The following is a 20,193-nucleotide window of genomic DNA, read 5'->3' as shown; positions in this document are numbered from 1 at the left end:
CCATAAAAGCTAGGTACCTTTTTATATAAGAAGGGGCAAACGAGCATGAGGATCTCCTGATGGGAAGCAATCACCGCCGCCCATGGACACCTGCCAACACGAGGGGTATCACAGGTGCGTTGCCGGCACTGTAAGACATTGATAGGCTCGTTTTTTTAAAGATCCCTAAGCTCTCTCTCTTCTTAACTTAAGAGTTATACTCTTGTCGGTGGAGTATCGTCCACACATCCCTCCTTTGAGCCATCTTCTTGACCTCTTGATACGACGCGACGCCGACTTTCTCCCTTATCTGATCGATGTAGCTGCGCCTAGGTCGACCTCTTCCTCTCTTCCTCTCGATCTTTCCTTCCAAAATTGTTTTGAAGAGGTCGTCCTGCCCTACACTCTACCGCTCCGAAAACACTGTCCCAGGAATCTGGTTCCATATTTAAGTCGGTTGGCTACCTTCACCAAATCTCAAGTTTCTAGGCCAACAACTGCGTTGACTAAGAAGGTTGATTACTTTTACTGCTCTACCTACGGGTAACAGATCTTAGAAAGTACCTACCTACCTATTGATATTTAATACCTTCACTCGTTCCTGAGAAAAAGGGTCTTCATAAACGAACGAACGGACAAAAAGTACGTAATCCTATGTTTTATTTTTGCTGACTGAGAAACCCTAAAAAAGCTACTTTATCAAGGCGTGCAGTTATTATTGTCAAAGACAACAATAAAATTATTCGAGCGTCACTTAACCGCACCTGATATATCAAATTTAATACTTCCCACATCTTTCCATTCCACTGCGTTACTTATTTTATATTTTTTCTGTATTAGATTTACATTTGTTAATTTCATAAAATGACCAACGCTGTGAACAAAACGCAGAAACGTCAATGTGACATTTACGTATTGTTGCCACATGATAAATAATTCCCTTTTTTTGAGAAAATTAATATTTAACACCTCTTTACACCACGTAAGTTATTTTTTTTTACTTTTAAGATATTTTAAGATTGAGATGAGATGAGAACTGTTTAACTTCTATCAAAGCCACGCCAGCCTCTGAATATTTAACAGTTTGTTTCTCCTTTATAGAATCACTTACATTTTTTGATAACAGGTAAATACAGCTCAAAAAATACTTTTACTATTTATTTTATTACTTAAATGTGAACAGGTGTCAAGAGGAAACGAAGTTTTTTTTAATTTACCACATCTTTGTCACAAACAAAATATTGTTTCAGGGAAAATTAATCCATTTTACTGGCAGCACTGCCGTTATTTACTTCACCTACGTATAAGTAAAGTACGCTAGACTACAAAGTTTTCTCTTTTCGTTCATTTATTTATTGTGATTCCGTGTCTATTGTGTTTTAATAATGTGCAGTGATACAATAAGAAAGTTTACGACCACTTATTTACTGCAGTAAAATTACTTAGCTGTAGGTTGAGTGTGTGATAGTAACGCTTCTTTGCTCTATTTTTCATCGATAATTAACTTATGAAGATATCTGATTGGCATTGAGTAAGTATTTTCGTAGCTTCAGTTAATATATGACCTGAATACGGCTTCCAGCCGATACATAGTTAAAAACGTCAACTGAAACTGGCGTTTTCGGTATACCCTCCAAAGAAATGATTGTTTGTTGAATATACTAACGTATGCCCGGTAAGTATATGTTATTAACTTACGTCAGCCTCATAAATATTAAAAGAACTTGTTTCGGACATTGCGTGAAGTGTATCTATTTTAATAGGTAACTGGTGTATCCTCAATATCTAGTCGGCATCATCTTTCTATATTTTAAGTGTTTTCGCACTATGTCTGATCAGAACCTGTGTAAATAATGACGAGAGTTGTTGTAGTGCTTTTCGGATGGTTCTGTCATCCGGTTTCTCACAGATCTAGTGCATAAACTACAATATAATTAGTGAATTTCGGGTCTGATATATCACTTGATTTATCGAAAATAGCTTTTGTTGTTAACAGTATTCACTCTTTTGACATTCCAACAGGGGCCTGATTTGGTCTGATTGCTAAACCCTGGAGCAGTGTTTTTCAAACTTTTTCAGGACAGGATCCCCATAGTTTGAAAAATATTTGGCGACCCCCTGCCTACCTCTACTTACAGTTATTTGTATTATATACTATGTTGATACATGTAATACAAACATTGAATAATCATACACAATAATGGTGAGAGTATTTTAAAGATAACGCAAAATTTGACATTTCATTGAAAAAAAATGTCCTGGAGCATACATAGATAGGCCACACTAATGCTACCTACCTTGGTACTTGTAGCATCAGCCAAATATGTGGTCTACCAGCCTAAAGTTGATAATCGTTTGCATGTCATAAAACAATAATGCCAATAGATGTCTGTCAATTTGAATGTTCGACTTTAGCGAGATATTCATTTTATAGGAACTTGATTAAATTTGATAGACCACTTATTTGGCTGATGGTACCATAGGATGCATACGGATCCAGCTGCTAGTCTTGTCTACCTGAGCTGCTCACCGCTGGCTATACCATTTTCACTTATCTAATTGCCATGTTCAAGAATTAATATCTTTTGTAATATAATATCTTTAGGACAAATTACAAAAAACCTAGAGAGGCCTAATGTAAGACTTTCTACAAAGAACATACAATTACAAATTTACTGATAAAACTGCTATAAAGCATTCTTTCGTTCGTATATGACAAGTTTAAGAGCATACAGATATTGAGATACATCACGCTTGTTTTTTCTGAACAATACATTGTTTGTAAATTGTTTCAAAACATGCTCTCGAGAGAGCAGACAAAAACATTTTGTTGCATTACATCTTATAAACTCGAAATTATGAAAGCATGTAGCAAAGTATATATTTATAGTACGAGGGGCGTTCAATAAAAAGTGAGAATGAATGTTATGAGTAAAGAACTTTTATTACATGTAATTTTATTGGTTTACTAATGTTTCGGCGAATAACGTTTGGCAACCTGTTTCATTACGCAACTTTTCATTTCCCAACTGTTTAATATTTCTGAAACTGTAAATATTTCAGGATTTTTATAAAACTAACGTAACCTAACCTAAAGGGTTCTACACGATGGCCCTGAATTAAATCCTGAAATATTTAAAGTTTGCGAAATGAAACAGGTTGCCAAACGTTACGTTACGAAAAGGCAGTTATTTTTGGACATACTTAGTCACCTTTTAGCATAATACACTTAGGGGCTGTTTCACCATCTATTGATTAGCGTTAGCCGACGGTTAAATGTGACGCCGTCTATTAGAACAAAACAAATAGAGACGGCATCACACCTAACCGTCAGTTAACACTAATCAATGGATGGTGAAACAGCCCCTAAGTGTATTAAACTAAAAGGTGACTATGTCGATAAATAAAATTACATTGAATAAAAGTTGTTTATAACATACTCATTCTCACTTTATATTGAACGTCCCTCGTAGTAGTTTTTGATGTTTATTGCTTCTGTCATAAGCGTGCTGGTTCAACAATATAATGTTGAATTTGCGATGTGGAAGTTTAGAGCTCAAATCCTTGTATTAAAAACCGGCCAAGTGCGAGTCGGACTCGCGCACGAAGATCCGTACCATCTATACAACATTCATTAGACATTAGCAAAAAATGGCAAAAAAATCACATTTGTTGTATGGGAGCCCCCCTTAAATATTTATTTTATTCTGTTTTTAGTATTTGTTGTTATAGCGGCCATAGTTATACATGTGTGAAAGTTTCCACTGTCTAACTATCACGGTTCATGAGATACAGCCTGGCGTCAGACGGACAGACGGACGGACAGTGAATTCTTAGTAATAGGGTTTCCGTTTTTACCCTTTAGGTACGGAACCCAAAAAATGAAAATTTAACAAAAACTTATTTCAAGTGTACTAATTATCAAAGTTTTTTTTTTTAAAGAAACCTTAGTAATAATGAGAATTTATCACATAATAATGAGCACAGAATGAACTTTCTCTACAAATACATTGACTCATGATAAAATTATTGTTTATTTGGCGTATTAGTGTACTATTATTTGACTACTGAATCATCTGTGCTGTACAAACAAATTTTGGGTCTCATTAATACCTATGTTTAAATTTAACAATGAGAAATTTTATTTGTTCATCATTTGTGGCACTGGCTCATATTTTTCTGCAAATTTAGATAGCAATATATTTGCAATAAGATACACGAAACAACCGGCCAACGCGCACCGAGGGTTCCTTATAAATGTTTTTTATTATGATGCAACTAAAAATGTATGCTTTTCGCAATTTTTCCTTTATCTGTGCTATAAGACGTTGCTTTGTACCAAATTTCAAGATTCTGAGTTCACAGGACCCAGGTACTCTGTAGGTTTTGATTCCCTTGCGAGTGTCGAAAATTTGTAGCATAAACGGCTGTATCTTTTGATTGCGTTGGCTTAGAACTTTGATTTTTTCACAGCTCCAAGGGACAGTAGACCTGAGTATTTGATACAAAATTTCAGCTAGATACCTCCACGCGTTCTTGAGAAAAAGGGTCTTGACAGATGCACACAGATGGAAGGTCGGACAAAGTGATCCTATAAGGGTTCCGTTTTTCCTTTTTAGGTACGGAACCCTAAAAACATTAAATGTTGTCTTGTATCTTGTTGTTGTGTTTATATTTGTTTTAAATGTGTATTTGTTTTCCCAGTCTTAAATCTCCATATCAAATCCATCTTAAACGATTTAGCGCTTAGCAGCGGCGTGGAGAGCATGCGATAAAAACGGTGCGCGTACGGTGCGTCACTGCGATTCCGTGCCGTCACCGTATTTTAAGCAGCGGTTTGGTCGCACCTTAATTCTGAGAGGAGGCCTGTGCCCTGCAATGGGACGTCCGAGTATATAGGTCGAGATGATGGCCCAATTTTAATTTAAAGTAGAAATACCACGCTCACATTTGAAAAATAGGGGGGGAGATTTTGTACTTTTAAGCCATTACATTTACATCATCATCATCAGCCGGAAGACGTCCACTGCTGAACAAAGGCCTCCCTTAGAACACTACAATGAACGAAAACTCGCTACTTACATCCACCGGTTGCCTGCAACTTTCACGATCACATGCTTGATTAAACTATTATTAAGCGCAGTAGGACGTTTGCCGAAACTGGAGGTCTGTGGGAGAGTCCTATGTCCAACAGTGGACGTACAGTCAACGTCATAAATAATTGATCACTTTTGTACCTTGACACTTTAACGTCATGTTTGAAAAGCCTTACGAAATTGTGTAACGACTGAAAGCGACAAGGTACAGAAATGTTTTTTTTTATTCGACTGGATGGCAGACGAGCAAGTGGTCTCCTGATGGTAAGAGATCACCACCGCCCGCAAACATCTGCAACACCAGGGGTATTGCAGATGCGTTGCCAACCAAGAGGCCTTAGATGGGATACCTCAAGTGCCAGTAATTTCACCGGCTGTCTTACTCCACTTACTGTCTTACTGCTTCACGGCAGGATTAGCGAGCAAGATGGTGGTAGCAATCCGGGCGGACCTTGCACAAGGTCCTACCATCTGCTGATCACTTATTCATGACGTTGACTGTACTACTAATAATGATGATGACGAATAAAAGTATTTATTCAATTACAAACCGCAAGTAGGTTCTTCCCCAAATCCAGCAGCTGCTTCAGTCATTCAATACAGGGAAGCAGGAAGCCATAATGTAGGATTAGTTTAATCAGTGTACAGAGTTATTAGCCGTGAACTGAACACGACTTTGTCGCACCAAGCTATCAGTGTCAAACCAGAGTCGTTTCTGTGAATATTCGACCGTTTCGCGGTCAATTTTTTTATGAATATGCTGTTGAATATGAAAGTTTTAGATTATTTTTTTAGACGTTGTACTTTACTAGATAACCTGGAAACTCAATGTTTTAGACTATCGCGTTCGTTACAAATTGTATGCTTTTTTTGCTTCTCTAAAATCAAGGTACGCGGAACAAAACCCGAATTTAAGTCATAAAACCTGGAAACTGTAACAGAATCTTCACCATGCCAAAGAAAATGTGCCCACCAAAATAAAATAAATTAACGCTCGGAATGTCCCTTTTCTGAAATTCATTCCTTTTTTACATGTAAATAATAGGTAAATATGACGCTACCGGTGTGTGCCGAAATGAGCTAGTATTTCATTCTCTGTCTAATCCTGAATTTCAAACCTTTACAACTCTGGTGTATGTAAATGTAGAAAGCGTAAAATTTGTTTCTCCACGCATTGTCAATTTTTTATTGACCAAAATAAATTAAAAATAGTCGAAACCTGTATTTAGTATCGAAGTTGCTTAGTTGACAAAATTTCACAATCCATTGAGAAATGCTTGCAGAAGAGAACATACAAGAGCATTTTGCCCAGTTGAAACGGAGACTCTTCGCTCGCGCTTTGCGCTCGCTCAAAACATCCCTTTGCACTTAAACTGTTTCCAAGTGCTAAAACAATGTTATCTTCAACAGAACGATTTGAGTTATAATAACGTCACCAATAAATCTTGAAGGAAAAGAGGAATTAAAAGTTTATAGATTCGTCAGTTATCGAATTGTAATTCAGTGGTTTACTGGCTTACTAACTACTAATTAACTACAGTTTAGTCATTCTGCCAATGGCACGTTAGTGTAACGGTGACCGTTAATACATGTACATAATAAAAATCCATACCAATATTATTAATGCGAAAGTGTGCGTGTTGGTGACAGTTGGTGTGCGTGGAATTCAGTTATCGCGCGGAACACCCTCGGGAACTGTGCATTTTCCGGGATTAAAAGTAGCCTATGTCACTCTTTGGCCCATAAACTATCTCTATGCCAAAAATCACGTCGATCCGTCGCTCTGTTTCGACGTGAAAGACGGACAAACATACACACAAACACACACACTTTTGCATTTATAATATTAGTATGGATGGATTAGCTGTTGCTCGTGCCTTCGTCTGAAAAGAACTAGTTAATTTGCTATAATATTATGCAATTTTACGGGATATTAACTATCGAATGTTCTTACTAATCGCCATACACACTGACATACACACGCAAAAGGTGCAAATTGCCGTAACCGATAAACCTAAAATTCATGAAGATCTTAACTTTTACGTCTGACAGTAACCATGTAAAATTATCCCATGCTTCGTACGTTTTGCTTAGTAAAGAGGCTCTGCAAAGTACGGAGCAGCATTATGCTGCAAAGAGCGGCATTATTCTGCAGGGCTACGAAACTTGAAACTCGAAGTTCGTGTCGTGCGGTCCCTCTGACACTTACACTGTTTAATACGAGAGCGAGAGGCACGATACGATACGTACTTCGAGTTTCGAGTTTCGTAGTAGCCCTGCCGCTCCCCCGTATTTTTATTTGTTTATTTTATTCTTTGTATGTCACGAATAAATATTTTATTTCTTTCTTTCTTTATATAACCAATGCCACATCTACACTGTACCACGTCTAAAGCAGTAGCCCAGTATCTTGTTTATGCTTCGCCAATGTAATTGTCCAGGGGTTATCAAAGTGACAAACTATGTTGTAGAGGGCTGGCTACGCCATAACTTGATAGTCTCTAGGAATACAGAGATTTTTTGTATAAGTAAATAAAGATCTGGATCCAATTCACATTAATTGACCTAGTCCCAAACTAAGCAAAGTTTGTACTATGAGTACTAGACAATAAATAAACATACCTGTGTAGATAAATGTATATAAATAAAAGTTCAATATCTAAAAAACGGCTGGACCGATTTTGATAAAACATATCTAAGAACCATCGCTAAAAACATAGCTTTCAAATAAAAAAACCGCATTCAAATCGGTCCACCCGTTTAAGAGCTACGGTGCCACAGACAGACACACATAGCGGTCAAACTTATAACACCCCTCTTTTTGCGTCGGGGGTTAAAAACCGGCTGCACGTCCCCAGCTCCCTGGAGCTCTCCGAGATAATGTGACCTCTCTCAGGAGTTGTCAAAGTGTAGGCAATATACTGCTAATACGCGTAGGTCTATAGCAGACAGATAGCCTAACCTTTCACCGGGAGATAAGAAGGGAGTTCCTATTTCTAGTACTTTGGAATCTTTAAGGAAACTTTCCACTTCCAACGAAAACTGAATGATATTGCAAGCGTTTGTAAGCTTACAGCGTATTTTTAACCCCGACGCAAAAAAGGGGTGTTATAAGTTTGACCGCTATGTGTGTCTGTGGCACCGTAGCTCTTAAACGGTTGGACCGATTTTAATGCGTTTGTTTTATTTGAAATCAGATCGTCTAGCGATGGTTCTTATCTTAGACATGTTTCATCAAAATCGGTTTAGCCGTTTTTGAGACGTTGAACTTTGAAGTGACAAAGTCGGGGGTTTTCCAACTTTTTGTTGATTAGGTTATTGATAATGTAACTGACGGATAAAATTACAATACAAAATTAAATTTCTTTATTACACACCACAAGTCAATACAAAAAAAATAGGCGGTCTTATCGCTTAAAAGCGATCTCTCCCAGACAACCATTTGGGTACATGATCTGACATCATGATGAACTAGGTACGACGAATGGAATGGAAGACGTACAAATGTTCAGGATATTTTTTAAAAGTATTCCTCTAGTCTAGAACCCTATAGGGTGGGCTAGTTTTATAACAATCCTGAAGTATTTACAGTTTAAAAAAATCGTTCGTCCATATAGAACAGTTGGAAAATATTTATTGAATCAGGCGTTACTTTGCGGATGCCCATATCAATGAACTAAAAGAATTTCTTTGCTCACCCGCGACCTTATGATAGCTACGTTTAGGCAAGAAATGTTCATGCAGTTCCTCCTCCTGCTTGTGTGATTTGTGTGTTCTTACAGTGTGGAGGTGGAGGAACTGCCTAAACACATTTATTGCATAAACGTAGCAATCACAAGGTCGCGGGTGAGCAAAGTTTCAGTTCATTGGTTGGGAAATAAATTATTTTCGGAGAAAAAGAAAGAGAACCCAGAAGGAAGGTGATATGCACAAATGGCTCATCTCTACGGTTGAAACTGAAGCGCGCAGTTAAAATGATTTCTATGATTCATTTGGCCTTCATATCGTTTCGCAATGTTAGCTCACTTTTTATGACAGTGATATATTCTGAACTCTATGACAATGGAAGAAAGAATGTTTTTGAATGTATTTTAGTGCTTGCATTGAGTGTTTATACCTAATGTATGTAATTCCCTTTTTGATCACACTTTTTTATGATAATTATGTTATTGTACTTTTAAACTCATCCAAAAGATGCCTAGAATGATAGTGTTAAACCCATGTTCAACGGGTGTCTTAGTGTTGTTTGTTATTAGGGCCAATCAACTTTTTTACCGACACTAATCTGTCCGCAACATTTTTCAAACAATTGCAGACTTTTGTAAGTAAACATGTTTTTTCTGTAATTTAATAGATGGTGTACATGAATACATGCCATCCTACGTAAGTTCAACCTATTAAACCGTGAAATATCTTGTTGGAAGTGCGATTTTTTGGTAACGCAGGAGACGCCCAAAGTGTCGGTAAAATAGTTGATTGGCCCATTAAAGCATTTGATCCGTATGCACGAAGGTTGGTTATGCGTTACCTAAAAGTTATTAATAAAATAAATAAATATCATGGGACAATTTACACCAATTGACCTAGTCAACTAAGCAAAGTTTGTACATGCAATGGATACTAGGTAACGGATAAACATAGCTACTTACTTGTATACGTACTTAAATATAATAATAAATAAATATATTGTCCACGCTGGTTCACGCAGACACTCATATTACGTACTTATTGTGTATTTTTTTACAGCGTTAAAATTAAACATCCAGATTGATATACCTACTTACAAATAGATATCATCATCCCAGCCTATATACGTCCCACTGCTGGGCACAGGCCTCCTCTCAGACCAAGAGGGCTTGAGCCATAGTTCCCACGCGGGCCCACTGCGGATTGGGAACTTCGCACGCACCATTGAATTGCTTCGCAGGTTTGTGCAGGTTTCCTCACGATGTTTTCCTTCACCGCAAAGCTCGTGGTAAATTTCAAATGTAATTCCGCACATGAATTTCTAAAAACTCAGAGGTGCGAGCCGGGGTTTGAACCCACGACCCTCTGCTTGAGAGGCGATAGGTCAAACCACTAGGCCACCACGGCTTCTTCACGGCAAATAGATATAGGTGCCTATATTTAACTACATAAGATACTACTAAATAAGATAAAATTAAATTATAAAATGTCAAAACTAATAAGTTTTTGGTAAAAAAATCATGTTTAATACAAGTTTTTCCGCTGACGGTATTTTTTGTCGACTTTACTTGCATTGTCACCCAAACTACATTTGCATACCAAATTTCAAGTCTATGTCATTAACCGTTGAAGAGTTCCGTCCTGCGGAGACGATCCTGGCCGGACTACCAGGATTTCACTACAGATTATTATATTGTCACGCAATTTACATAAGTATGCCAAATTTCAAGTCAATCCGACTTCGAATTTAACTTGCAAGATTTGATTATAGACAGAAGACGGGCAGCTGAAACTAAAATAAAAGCTTGTAAAAAAAATAGATTGTGTATTTTTTTATTTACATATTATTTTATATTTGTATATTTTTTTCATCACACTTGCTCGTAAACAGTGTCGTAACATGCATGCTACCTTGGTTGCAACCCCCCAAATAAAACCCTCGACCTTAATGTGCTTGTCATGAAACCCGTGGTCGGTAATTGAGTCATTGCCCGTACTAATTTTCATGTCATGAAGCCCAAGGTCGGTAAATGAGTTTGTTACTGCATGGTATGCTGCAGCGCCTGCGATGCAGGCTGGCGCTGCCAAGAGCGCAGTCAGCGGTATCGGCAATTTATGAAAGAATATTAGATGTTAAGATTGTTTTTTTTCCTCCTGACCCTGACTCTGGACCTGGGTTCGATTCCCAGCGCTGGTCTTATTTTTCTGGTTTTTCTGTGCATCTATATTTCAGTTTGTTTTTTCGATATATTAGATGTTCTTTTACAAATATACAATTTTACTCGCAAATGTGATGAAAAACATTGTTTGTCGCACGAGCGGTACTAGAATTACGAACATCGGCTAATTAAAGCTTCTAATAGACTCTCGTTCGTAATTCCTTATTTACCGCCCTTAAGACACAATGTACTATTGTTTCCGTAGGTAATGGCGGGTGGTTGTGCGTGGTCCCGGCGCGTGGCAGCGCGCATGCGCGTGTTGCGCGGCCTCACGCGCGACACTCTGCGCGCGATTCATGATGTCGCCGACATACTGCAGTTCGGTGAGTGCCCGAGAGTTCCCTTAAGGGGCCTTCCATCTTATAGTGCCACTTCAACATACAATACCATACAAATATTCTTTCCACACCTCTCCTTGAGAAAAGTAACTTTTCCTCCCTGACGAGAGGGAGCAAAGTGCAACTTTTCTGTTCAAGGCTTTTCTAAGTGTTTTATTGCAAAAGCTATTTTTTGAAGTTGATAATTGTAAAGTCACGCCATTTTCTTATGCTGGTTGTTCTTTAATATTATTTAGATTTTTTTTCAAGTTCCTTAATGCTCGGTGTGAAAAATTGTATGAGCCACTCGGGAGCAAAATTATTTTCATCTTGGGCGTTAACACTTGAATCTCTCATTATGCTCAGGATTCTACTTTAGAATCCCTCGCTATGCTCAGGATTCTTTTGTAGAATCCTTCGCTACATTCTGGATTCAATGTACGCCCTCGCCGTAAATACACCATTTTGCTCCCTTGTAATATAATAACTATTTCACACCTCTCCTTCAGAAAAGGAACTTTTCCTCCCTGACCAGAGGGAGCAAAGTTCAACTTTTCTGTTCAAGGCTTTTCTAAGTGTTTTATTGCAAATGAAATTTTTTGAAGTTGATAATTGTAAATGTGCCATGCCATTTTCTATGCTGGTTGTTCTTTAATAATATTTAGATTTTTTTTTTAAAGTTTCTTAATGCTCGGTGTGAAAAGTTGTATGAGCCAGTGTCTGTTTGTTTTTTTCGAATAGACGGAGACTGCACATTTATCCGTCAGTTAAAATTAATCAATGGATAGTGAAACAGCCCCTAGGTGTAGATACCTATTAGAGATATTCTTAGTTTACAGATTAAAGTTCGCCTCTAGGAAATATCTTATATTACACAAAGGTCTTTGACAGTTGTGCTCTACCCGCATCAGAATTACAATAACCTTCTCATAAACGCATGTTCTAATTTGATGCGACTATATATTATACTGTCGTATTTAGCGCAATATCTTTTTTAGCGCCATGAAACTTTGCATGGATTTTTGCATGGTCGGTATTTATCAGGTCAGGATTGATCATCGCGGTACGATGCATACAGGGTTGATAGCATGGGTTTCAATGTGCGTGTACCTACACGAAAAGCATGGTCGGTATTTCCATGTCGGTATTGTCCGGGCCGGTAGAAACAGTCGCCCAATGCGTGCGAAGTGTGTAAAAGCTGGTATCTCCTTGTGGTGCCTCCCCAATTACTGAAGTTCGGCAATTAACTCCGAATATTTCTGCGAAAAGCCATTAAAATAATCAATGACCTTGAATGTTGCAGACCCTGAGATATCGACCCGCGTCCAAGAAATCGGTGATGCGACGTCCCGCTCAGCCGCCATTGTGGTCTTCGGGACCAATGTTGACGCGCGGGCACGCCTGCTGCACTGCCTATTGGGCAGAAAACTCCTGCCAGAACCGGCGCCCACGCACTGTCGATGGGTAAAGTCATCTTGTTTTTTTTTATTTTCCCTGTATGCTCTGGGAGGGTTAAAAAACTTGTGGTGGGTCACCATAGAAAACATTAATAGGGCCAGGCTTAATAAAGTTTGGTAAAAGCTGATCTAATAATAGTAGATTGTTCAACAAGGGACTAAAACAAGCGGCTATAATTCAAGTGTCATTATGGTTGTTTAGTCTCGCGTTAAACACTCTACACTTCACTTTGAATGCGAGGAAAAAAAGGACGTTCTATACATAATTATTTTCAACGTACGCTCAATACGAAAAAAAAATTCAAATAGGAAAACAATTTGATCCGCGGTTTTTTTTTTTTTTGTAGGTAAAGTGACGCTTTAAATGCTTGGAGGTTTAGCGAACAGATTCAAACTTGAAAACTATTTTAAAATTAATTAGACTATGCATAATAAAATTAATTCATCCTTAATATAATTAAATAGGTATGTTCATTTTCGTAATCATTAATCGTGGTTCACTAAATTAAATCTTTTTTTTTATATTTTTGCACAGTTGTCATTTTCATTCATTTATTCATTCATTGTCATTCAAAAACACCGTGACTGGCTGTTTAGGGGTTTACAGAGTAAACTACAAAAATATTACTTTAATCCCTAGAGATCAATAAGGAGCTTTAGTCCCGATATGCAGAGACTAAAGTAACATTTTATGAGAATGAGCAAGGAAAAAGTTATTTGAAAGCCCGATGATGCCGAGAGGCATTAAGAAAATAAGGACTACTTTATCATGCGAGGTATGCTGATGATATAAGTTTAGGACGACTAGTAATGAATTAGTCCATTGAATTCCTAAAGTGGGTAATGTTTCGGAAAACCTATAAGCAATGACGTGGCTGTAAACTTAAAACCAAAGCGGAAGTACTCTTACAAGGTGGACATCGCCAGGCCAAATTGTCTACCGTATTCGGAATCACAATTATACTCGCCATTTCTTTCTTTCAAACGGTCTAGGATACAGGTGAATCGAAAGGTATCCGTTAATTTCGCAACTAACGTTTGGCAACCTGATTCATTTCGCAAACTCTAAAACTGTGAATATTTCAGGATTTATTTCAGAGCCATAGTGTATAGAACCCGTTAGGTTATGTTAGGTTCATCATCATCATGTGAGCCGAAAGACGTCCACTGCTAGACATAGGCCTCCTCCAAGCCCCCAAGGCTCCAAGGCTCTCCACTCAGACCGGTTGTGTTTTTCGAATCCACCGCGATCCCGCGAACTTAACCAGGTCGTCGCTCCATCTTGTTGGAGGCCTACCGACAGCTCGTCTCCCAGTCCGCGGAGGTTAGGTTAGTTTCATAAAGATCCTGAAATATTTACAGTTTCAGAAATATTAAACAGTTGCGAAATGAATCAGGTTGCCGAACGTTCGTTGCGAAACAGGTGAACCGAATAGAGATAATGAATGCCACTCTTGCTCCAGACTTTAGGCCTCTCCAAGCCGCTGGTCACGATGGGATGCGTGGCGATCCTCAATTATGATTAAGGCTCGGAATTTTGCGTGCGACTATTGACATATTGTAGGGAGAGAGCACCGACCGCTTTTTATCGATATTATCAGACTATTATAATTTGGTCGCAATAAATGGAATATGAAATCCATATATCCATGCATGCTTGATATCCATGCGGTTAATTTATCTAAATAATAAACGCAGATTCAACCAGGTGGGTATCTTAGGAACTCTGAATGTCCTTTATCAATGCTCGGAGTAGCCATCATCAGATCACAGCCAAAGCACCGCCTATAGTGGAGAACCAAGACATCAAAGTGACCTCGTTTGTATGAAAGGTGGGCCAAATTTTTTGCCGGTGAGTGTATAAAGGTATTCGTAATTATAGTGATTTCAATAAAGCAATCTAAACGGATTAAACTTTCCGATATTTCGAACTTTTTTCATCATTGACCTTTGAAAAAAGTACCTACCATCGGAAAGTTAGAAGGTTTTATTTAATAAAAACATAAATCAAAAAAACCTGTCGATTTGAAACCTCCTTTTTTGAAGTCGGTTAAAAAGCGGTGCTCTCTCCCTACGATCTGTCATCAGCCGCACGCAAAATTCCGGGCCTTACTTATGATAATTCCTCAAATGAATCTTCCAGCTCCGGATCCAGTACGGCAGCACCACGTCGGTGCAGCTGACGCTAGGCAACTCGGAGTTCGAGCTGGTCGAAGACTTGGAGTGCAACAAGAGACCTTGGGATACTCTGCCGCGAGAGGTAAGCATATGATTGTCCTTTTTCAAATCGTACGAAGAGTGTGAGAGAGGGATAACGAGGAAACTTGATGGTGAATTCGTCTTTTTACAAGCTTTTCTTTTGCTTGCCCTGTTTATTTATTTATTTGCTTGGGTCAAATCTTGGAAGCTAAATTTGACCCACTACCAGGGCGGTCCGTATGACTTTAAATTTGGCATACTTATGTAAATTTGGTGACAATACAATAATCTAGTAGTGACATCTTGGTGGTCCTGCAAGGATCGTTTCCGCAGGAGGGAACTCCTCAATGGTTAATAGTACCGACTTGAAATTTGGTACGGATATGCAGTTTAGATGACAATGCAAGTACAGTCAGCAAAAAGCTTATATTAAAAATGAAATTTTTAACAGAAACTTATATGATTTCAGGATCTCATCCGTCAAGAACAAACGGACTTCTCCACAGTACTAGAAGTCGAACTGAACCTTCCAATCCTAAAAGACGGTCTAAAAATAATCGTCCCGCCAGACATAGAAGGGGACAACACCACCCTCATCAAGCTGAAACAAAAACATTCCGACTTATACGCGAAGAGAGACTTGATATTAAAGATTTTTAACCCCATATACATGTACGCTATAGATAGGATAGGTAAAAATGTGTTCAGTGATAACATAGCTAGTGATCAAATGGTGTGTTCGAGGAGTGAAGAGGATTTTTGGACTATGTTTAACATGTACCAGTCGAAGACTAGTGAAAGTAAGAGTGAGAAGACCGTGGAGAGGGAGTGGAAAGTTGCTGATGGCGATGACTTCGTGTTTACTGCGGAGGTTTGTACAGCAATCCCTACTAAGATTATAAATGCGAAAGTAACTCTGTCTGTTACGCTTTCACGTCGAAACCACTGAACCGATTTTGATAAAATTTAGTAAAGAGATAGGAACCCCAAGGATCAACATAGGATACCTTTTAATCCGGTAAAGGGCCACCGCGCGAACCTAAATTAGCGCAGACGATATCGTGGGCATAAGCTAGTTACAATATAAAGCCGGTACTCACCAGCGAGCTGTAATCATAGTGTATACTCGTACGTAGTTCGCGTGCTCGCAGCGAGCCGATGACGGCCAGGTATAGTCTAAGATCGACCTAGGATAAAGCTAGGTGATTCACATTCGCGTGAATCAAAAAGGACGACATTTTCGAACGATATAAGTCGGTGTTTGACGTACAAAGCGCACGAACTATGAGCTTGGATCGCCAGTTGAGAAATGCTTATGTGGTGTTGGTATTATTAAGAGTTTTTGTTAAGACCTAGTGGCGTAGCTAGGTGGGCAAGGGCCCCGGTGCATAAAGAAAGAATTGGGCCATCACCCTTCTTTCCACGTAACTTGAACTGTTATTGGGCTTCAAAAACATTTAACCTTTTAACCGCCAATACGTTTTCATTCGTACGTGCCCGTGTCGCTACTTACGCCGAAACTATATGACATTTTGTCTTAATTATAAGACTGCGGCGAAATGAGCAGGATAATTTTTGTCTTATAATTCAGACAATGGCGGTTAAAGGGTTAAGTACCTAATAAAAAAATGGCTAGAGCCTGCTCACAACATTTTTTTCCTCTTTTCTTTTATGCTTCTCTCTTTCCAAAGCTTAGGTTAGAGTAGAGGGCCCCCCTAGGGTCCGGGACCCTGGTGCACTGCACCTCCTGGCCATACGATAGCTACGCCACTACCATAGTTATCAACGTGTGTTATTTACTATGATAAGTTGATAACTAATACGAACAGAGCAAAAACCATTTCATTTGTACAATGTACGAATGTTTGCCCGCATGTGTGTGCCCCCTGTTACGTAATTGTAACCGATATTTTTTAATCTGTGAAATATGATAAATTATACAATAGTGATAAATCACATCACATCTCTGCCTATATTACGTCCCTCTGCAGGGACAGGGTCCTTCTTGGGCCGTAGTTCCTACGCGGGCCCAGTGCGGATGAAGGCTATCGTTTTTTGTCTCACTAGATGGCGCACTGTTGCGTGAGGTTTTTAAGTATGGCTTTCAAAGTCTGTTATTACGGGCGTGAAAACAAAATTTAGATTAAAATCATTATTTAATACACTTTTAAACCGTACCATAAAAATATCGAGCATGCCACAGTGTTGCATAGTCCCCGTTTTGTTCGGAAAAAATGGGAGGACAAAGGTTTCCGAAAGACAAAACTGTCTCAACACACAGACATTCATTGCACCGGAACGCATATTTGCCATAATTAATTTCAGATATTGCAAAATCACAAAATTATTCTAATTATAAATAACCCGCGTAGCTCACCCAAAACTATGAGATTTGACATTTCGGAGACCTCACGCTACACTAGCGCCTCTAGTGGTGAATTCATACGCGATAGCCCTCATTGTGAACTTAATGACGCTGAGTAACTGTCTAAAACTTCTTCCCCTTGCAGAACTGCCTAGACCTTCACCAGATCAAAGAGATCAATCCAACCGGGCAGGTTATGTTCGTCCTGTTCGCTGACAGTAAGTCTACCAGCCGCATCCAGCTGTGCAGTGACGCGACCGAGTCCACCGAGGACCGCCGCTACTGCACCGAGGACCTGCCGGAGTCTGATCAGGAGCTGCTGGAAGGGGTGCTGAGGTGAGCCTGGGAAGGGAGGAGCATATACACCAGACACTTTCCTCCACTAATATTGTAAATGCGAAAGTTTTGTAAGTCTGTTTTCTTACAAGTTTCTATTTAGTTTCACCTGTCCCGTTGTCTGTCTGTCTGTAATCAAATCTTGCAAGTCAAATTTGATTAACTTCCAGTAGTCAGATTGACTTTTTTGGAATACCTGTGTAAATCGCGTGACAATACAATAATCTGGTAGTGACATCCTGGTAGTTCAGCCAGGATCGTCTCCGCAGGACGGAACTTTTCAACGGTTAATAGCATCGACTTGAAATTTGCTAGCGAATATAGTTTAGGTGACAATGCAAGTACAGTCAACAAAAAGTACAGTCAGCAAAAAAGCTTGTATTATTATTATTATTTTTTTATGATTAGGATATCTCTTTGTTTGTTATCTATTCACGTCTAAACCGCTGAACCGATTTAAATGAAATTCGGTTTACATATAGTTTGAGTCCTGGCGAAGGACATAGGTTGGTTTTATCCCGGAAAACTGCATAGTTCCCGCGGGATAGCGATTCTACACTTGTATACTTGGAGCACACGCCACGGCGGCTGCTGCCAGACGCCGCACTGCTCGCGCGAATGCTTGACGAAACTAATACCGGCACAGAGCTACCATTTTTACATTTTACATTTTGATGGCGATGAAAACGTGGGTAAAGGGTCTTTTCTTGTTCTTTTTACCCGACTGCCCGAAAGAGGGTTATGTATGTATGTATGTATGTATGTGGGTATGTATGTCCGTTTCTTTGGTCCTCGCTGCAGCCTAAATGGCTGGATGGATTTTAACATAATATATATAATTATGATGTATCATTGGATTTATCATAACTGTCGGAGTGACACGGGGTTAGGTTAATATTTCAATATGGTGTCTGCAAAAAAAATATGGCCGAAGAAAAAAATAGTATGTAATAATATGGGTATCAAATGAAAACTAATAATTAGCCCATTCTAAATACATAATACCTTTAATCTACCATTTTCACAGAAATAATAAAAAGTATAAAATAAAACATGAAATTTAAAAAACAAAAAAACCCGAGTGCCTTAAAAACTAAAAGGAAGAAAATAAATCTAGTGGTCTACAACTCGGCCAAGCATTTAATTTAAAGTTCAACTGTCGGAACCCATTTTAATCGTAACCGGCTCAATAATTCTTGGTAAGGGGTCCCGACGTTTGAACTTAAAATTAGCAACTTGACAGAGTTCTTGACCACTAAACTTATATACTTCCTTTTAGTTTTTAAAGCCGTCGTGTTTTTTGATTTTTAAATTTAAACGGCAATTACACTGCGACGTTCATCTAATGCGGTCGCTGAATTTGTATCAAACTACTTCGGCGAACGACAAGGACATTAGTCTGTCCGTCTACTGCGGCGTATTAAGGCGGTGGCAGCTGTCGCTCGCCGAATGCGGCCGACTACCGTGTTCTTTACACTTTTGCGGTCGACGCATGCAGCATGCGGCGACCGACTCGTGTAATTGCCGCTTTAATGTTTTTAACTGGATTTATTTTTATGTTTAATTACAGACACTCGAGCGAGTCTCCGACGAGCAAAAGGCTGTCGATAGACGATAGAAGACTGAGCGAGGAGCGGGTCGCGTTCATGAATGAATTGCTGGACCAGTGGGAGACCATGTGTGAGTATCCTGAATTATGTATATCATTAATCCTACTAATATTATTGCCCGATACAGCGCCATCTATAGTCCATCTGCTGAACTAGATAGCTTGCTAATTAATCAAAATGATCGACGCCCGTTGACATTCATGAACCTCATTAGTTACAAAATAGAACACAAAACGTGGTGGCGCTAGTATCGCGCATCAATATAAATAAGGTTTTTAGTTTGTTTGACATTTCCATTGCAATCGGCTTCGGAGTAAAAGGTCCAAAAAAACCGACCGATCTCCCATTTCGGGCACCCAATTTTACAATTATAAATGCGAAGGATTTGGATGAAGTTTGTATGTGAATTGGCACAGGCTACGTCTTTACGCTGCATTTCAATCAAAAATGTGCGAAACTTTGTTTTTATTGGACCAATAGAAACGCTTTCATTTATCTAATCCCGCACAGCATATCTCTGGTGTAACAGCTGGGCGAAGCGAGGCGGGGTTAATAAAGTAATAGTAATATTATGGGACATTTATTGACAGTTTGACACCAATTGACCTAGTCCAAACTAAACAAAGCTGTACTATGGATGCTAGGCAACGGATCCTTCCAGCGATATACGGCCCACTGCTGGCACAGGCCTCCTCTGAGAATAAGAGGGCTTTCGGCCATAGTTCCCACGCGGGCCAAGTGCGGATTGGACTTCACACGCAACCATTGACATTGTTTCGCAGGTTAGTGCAGTTTCCTCACGAATGTTTCCTTCAGCGCAAACTCGTGGTAAAATTCAAATTTAATTCCGCCACATGAATTTCGAAAACTCAGAGGTGCGTGCCGGGTTTTGAACCCACAGAGCCCTGCTTGAGAGGCGATAGGTCAA

The 20,193-nt window shown here is 39.1% G+C and overlaps 2 protein-coding genes across 2 annotated transcripts in view; one reads left to right on the top strand and one right to left on the bottom strand.

The window, feature by feature from the left end:
* The window catches only part of LOC141444154 (probable ATP-dependent RNA helicase DHX35), a 77,336-nt gene that overhangs the window by 50,273 nt on the left and 6,870 nt on the right, over window positions 1–20,193 (bottom strand).
* LOC141444030 (uncharacterized) lies at window positions 1,441–20,052 on the top strand. Its single transcript, XM_074109472.1, has 8 exons — window positions 1,441–1,510; window positions 11,187–11,304; window positions 12,602–12,762; window positions 14,899–15,015; window positions 15,424–15,825; window positions 17,465–17,655; window positions 19,226–19,335; window positions 20,048–20,052. Exons 2-8 carry the CDS (start codon window positions 11,190–11,192, stop codon window positions 20,050–20,052), a joined length of 1,101 nt encoding a protein of 366 aa, XP_073965573.1. The 5' UTR covers window positions 1,441–1,510; window positions 11,187–11,189.

The sequence above is a fragment of the Choristoneura fumiferana genome, chromosome 29, assembly GCF_025370935.1.
Source record: "Choristoneura fumiferana chromosome 29, NRCan_CFum_1, whole genome shotgun sequence".
Taxonomy (NCBI): Eukaryota; Metazoa; Arthropoda; class Insecta; order Lepidoptera; family Tortricidae; genus Choristoneura; species Choristoneura fumiferana.
The sequence above is the reverse complement of the archived record's forward strand: the minus strand, read 5'-3'. Positions and strand labels throughout refer to the sequence as shown.

Excerpts from the sequence above, each read along its gene's own strand:
- LOC141444030 (XM_074109472.1), top strand. The coding sequence starts at position 11,190 with ATGGCGGGTGGTTGTGCGTGGTCCCGGCGCGTGGCAGCGCGCATGCGC. Across the intron at positions 15,016-15,423 it reads GGGATACTCTGCCGCGAGAG|GATCTCATCCGTCAAGAACA; the intron begins GTAAGCATATGA and ends ATATGATTTCAG. Across the intron at positions 15,826-17,464 it reads ACTTCGTGTTTACTGCGGAG|AACTGCCTAGACCTTCACCA; the intron begins GTTTGTACAGCA and ends TTCCCCTTGCAG.